The following is a 4,944-nucleotide window of genomic DNA, read 5'->3' on the forward strand; positions in this document are numbered from 1 at the left end:
TAAAACGAAGCTATGGCTTAATCAGCCAAAGGAGTAAATGTAAACAACTGAATACTTGTAAGTGATTGGTTGAAATTATCGAAATAAGACAATTTTTTACATGAAATAAATTTGAATACAAAAATATTATTCTGTTCTATAACACAAAATAGATAAGTATACGAAGTTTGAAAGTCTTTCGGTACCAAAAACACTACGTAAAACATTAATGAAAAATGTGGCCCACATTTTAAAAAAGATCCAAGGTATTAGATAATGCAGTCATAAATATCCCTAAATAGATTTACACTTGCTCAATTAATTGACCTAGGTAGGGCTAAATGATGGCAACTTCATGATGGTGAGAATTTGCGTAAAAAAAAAAAAAAAATTGCATGGTCAAGATTGACCATTAATCATTTGACTGTATTCTCCTATTGTATGTGATATATGCTAAAGCCAATGGGCGTTGCCAGAAGGAGAGCAACGGAGGTCATGTGAACAGAAAGATGATTAGTGTAGGCTGTTTTTTTTTGCTTTGGGGCTGTTGCTTGTGATAGACATGATAGCCATGTGAGTTGAGAGAATTTCCCATTAAGTTTTGGTTAGTTTAGGTGGGTAGGGCTCCAATAGATATATCCTAGCTGGAAAGGACTGACGTTATGAGAGGACCCATGAGGTAGGTGAATTATTCATTTTTTACCACCATAACACAGCATACATCACTGCTTCAGTGTATGAGCAACAAACCAGAAATTGCATACTCTAGGACATGTGACAAACTGCTTTGTTTCAGCATGGCACATGTGATCACCTAGCTGTGTGGGCAACTTGGTGCTGTGTTACCAAGGGGTATCTGGGCAACGATGTACTTCATCCTCTATGGAAGGGGGTCTCTAATCAGCAGGCTGAGGATCATTTTGGCAGCTACACTGTACAGAATAAATTTTAAAATTTCATTTCTATTCTGTTGACATGTGAAAAACTAGATGCTGTGCATGAAACTGAACTGTTTAATGTTTGACTTTCTACTGAATCTTTTCCAGGTTGTGCAGTTACAGGAGACAATCAGATTTTTGTAGCTGGCGGGACATTGCGTAAGGTGAACTATCGTGGCTCCCAACCTGAAGGCTTATCCAGTAATCTTGTTATGTTTGATCAAGTTAGTGCTTCTTGGATAGTCAAGGCAAGGATGAAGAGTCCACGTACACAGTTTTGCCTCACCATTGTTGATGGGTGTGTTTTGATTTTTCTCAATTCAGTTATGTTTTATGGGGTTTTTTTTACCCTCTTAAATTGTTTATGTACTCTTGTCTGTGCATATCTATATAGATGCGTGTGTGTACATGCTCGTGTGTGTGAGAGCATGTAACTCTTTATCTTGTCAAGATTTAATTCAGTATATATATATATATATATATATATATACATCCTAATCTCTATAATTTTATGAGTGACAGAATAAACTGTTTACATCCCTGATTACTCATGCTCATCATTTAATGTCTGCTTTTCATGCTGGCATGGGTTGGATGGTTTGACTGAGGACTGGTGAGCCAGATGGCTGCACCAGGCTCTAATCTGATCTGGCAGTTTCTACAGCCGGATGCCCTTCCTAACGCCAACTGCTCTGATAGTGTAGTAGGTGTTTTTACATGCAACTGGCACGAGGGCCAGTCAGGCGGTACTGGCGACGGCCATGCTCAAATGGTGTTTTTATGTGCCACCTGCACAGGAGCCAGTCCAGTGGCAATGGCACCAACCTCACTTGAATGTTTTTCACGTGCCACTAACACAAGTGCCAGTAAGGTGATGCTGGTAACGATCATGCTTGAATGGTGCTTTTTATGTGCCTCTGGCACGGGATCCAGTCGGTGGCCCTGGCAACAGTCACGTTCAGATGGTGCTTTTAAAGTTCCACTGGCACAGGTGCCAGTCAGGTGGTGCTGTCATCGGCCACATCAGCAAATTTGATTTCGATTGTCATTTCACTTGCCTCAACAGGTCTTTGCAAGCAATGCATAAGTCGGCTGGTTACACCACTGGCATAGGCCACGGGTTATGATCTCACTTGGCTTGCCGGGTCTTCTCAAGCACAGCATATTTCCAAAGGTCTTGCTCACTAGCCATTACCTCGGTGAGGCCCAATGTTTGAAGGTCGTGCTTCACCACCTCATCCCAGGTCTTCCTGGGTCTACCTCTTCCACAGATCACCTCAACTGCTAGGGTGTGACACTTTTTCACACAGCTGTCATCATCCATTCGCACCACATGTCCATACCAGTGCTGTCGTTTCTCTTGGACACCACATCTGATGCTTCTTAGGTTTAAATTTTCTCTCAAGGCACTTACACTCTGTTGTGTATGCACACTGACATTACATATCCAGCGGGGCATACTAGCTACATTCCTTGCAAGCTTAGGCATGTCCTCAACAGTCACCACCCATGTTTCACTGCCATGTAGCATGGCTGTTCGTACATATGCATCATACAGTCTACCTTTTACTCTGAGCGAGAGGCTCTTCGTCACCAGCAAGGCATATTTCAGGTAGGTGGTGATATACTGAATGTTGTCTGCGAAAAACTGTTAGTGAAACAAATACCTTTTATCCAGGGTAATTCATTCTCTTTAATTCATTCTCATATAAATGAATATATAAATATACCATCATTGATAAATATTTATCCACACTTAAATGTGGATGTTTTGTGGTAGATACCATGAAACTATATTGGCATTTTGGTGCAAAATGCACTCGTTTATATCACTAGCAGGGAGATAAATACCCACCCCCTCCGAGACCATTAGAGCATGCGGTTTTGACCTTCCTTGGTCTTGTCAATGATAGCTGCCTGACTGCTACAGATAGCAGCGATTCAACTGCCTACCAGTGATATATAAAAAAATGGTGGCAGAACAGGTGCTGGTGTCACAATTAACCAGTGAAATGGTTAAAACGAGTTATCATATTGGTGATAGCATGGATTTATCTCTCCACTAGCACTATTTATGTAAGTGTAATTTGTACCAAAAGCCAATATGTGAGTTTCTCTTAGGGCATCCACTGCAGTATGATTTATTCTAACAGAACATTTTTAAGTGGAGATAAATATTACCTCTCTGTTGTTCACTAGTTGCAGTATAAAGTAACTAGCTGTACATGAGTATACATTTATTGGTGTAGGAAAACAATTTAGAAATTAGACATCATCTGCATGAAAAAAAAAAAAAAGCAATAGGCAATCCATTGCATTAATGTAGTCAATGTAATGACCATTAAAAAGTTAACTTCAGTTGTCTTATGTGAGAAATACATTATGTATGGGTGGATATACTGTATCAGTAATTTGACAGCAAACAGAATGAATTACTCTGGATAAAAGGTATTCGTTTCACTAACAATTTTTTGCAGGCAACATTCAGTATATCACAACTACCTGAAATATGCCTTTCATCCACTTATTTCTTTTATCTTACTTCTAATATGTATTGGATATGGACTTATAATTGGGTGTAAGTTTATGTAACTGTGTGCTTTAAACAAAATAAAAAGCTAATATAAAGAATATACATGCGAGGGAATAAAAATGTTAGAACTTCATGGATCTAAAGCCAAACATTACCTCAGTGTATGAGCATTATATTACATATTTAAAACAAAATTGCACATTAAAAATTTACATTAAATTTACACTGAAGGAGTCTTTATGAGATCACACTACTGTTAGAAATAGCAGCCAAATCTTTTATGTTCAAGTTTGCATATTTTGACAAACTAAGCTACAAAGTTGTATTTTAATTTTAAATGAATTCTGGAGTTTATTAAGGATGTGGATATATGGGTATTTTGAAAATACCCCACAGTGATAGCTGTGCCCTGCATAGCTACAAGCTGCTGTTTCGCAAGGCGTGGCACCCATTCAGCCACCCTGCCAGGGATACATCATGGGATTGCAATATGGCTGATTGGGAAGTGACAGTGGAAGAGCTCAACTGAGCCCACATTGTTTCTTAATCTGATGCTGATTGGAGTTGTCCTAGAAGATCAATGGTCAGGATCACCAAGCTCTATCAAGAGAGTAACTGCAACACATCCATAGGAGTAGCATCCATGGTTGCGTAATCAGTTAATGAAAATTTCATTATGACTCAAGCTTTCAATTCAAGTATAAATAGAATTGGGTGGTGACAGTCATGGGACTCCATGCAACCAGTGCTACTAGATGATGAACAATTTATATCATATTTTAAAAATCTTTGTATAAAGATGTGTGTGTGTGTGGGTGTGTGTGTGTGTGTATGTGTGTGTGATTATCATCCTTTAACATCTGTTTTTCAAGGTGGCTTTTCTGAAGCAGGCAAAATTGACAAATGAAATAATGGTGCCTCAGACGGCTGTACAATGAAAAACAGCTTAGGAATTACTAAGAGTTGTATTTTTCAAAGGTGAATTTGTCAGTTAATGTTTGCTAGTCCTAAAAACAATGGGCAATAAGCAGAACTAAGAACCACTTAATTTTATGTAACAATTTATTAGTTCCGCTGTTTGTTTTCCCTGATCCATTGTTATTATTTAGCTATATTCCAGGATAGCTATAATATTTCAATTGTGACTATCCCATCTTTTATTCAAATTTGAAGTATCTATCATAAAACTATCCATTGTATTTATTTAAAGCCAGTGTGATTTGAAGGAGACTTAGCTGCTATTTGTAGCAGCTTAATCATCATTACCCTTCATTTGTTTTCCATGCTGGCATGGGTTGGACAAGTTGGCCAGAGCTGGCAAACTGGAGAGCTGCATCCAGTTCCAGTCAGATTTGGCTTGGATTCCACGATTGGATGCCCTTCCTAATGCCAGTCACTTTACAATGTGTGATGAGTGCTTATATGTGCGCTGGCACGGGTGCTAATGCGTGGTGCCAGCACGGGTGCTAATGCGTGGTGCCGGCACGGGTGCAC

The 4,944-nt window shown here is 39.1% G+C and overlaps 1 protein-coding gene across 2 annotated transcripts in view; it reads left to right on the forward strand.

The window, feature by feature from the left end:
- LOC106878125 (kelch-like protein diablo) overlaps positions 1-4,944 on the forward strand; it is a 45,662-nt gene that overhangs the window by 25,014 nt on the left and 15,704 nt on the right. For both annotated transcript variants that reach the window (XM_014927243.2, XM_014927242.2), the window contains one exon: positions 1,026-1,215. In XM_014927243.2, the coding sequence (XP_014782729.1) occupies positions 1,026-1,215 (190 nt within the window). The remainder of the gene's footprint in view (positions 1-1,025; positions 1,216-4,944) is intronic.

This window comes from Octopus bimaculoides, chromosome 3, assembly GCF_001194135.2.
Source record: "Octopus bimaculoides isolate UCB-OBI-ISO-001 chromosome 3, ASM119413v2, whole genome shotgun sequence".
In the NCBI taxonomy this organism is placed as follows: Eukaryota; Metazoa; Mollusca; class Cephalopoda; order Octopoda; family Octopodidae; genus Octopus; species Octopus bimaculoides.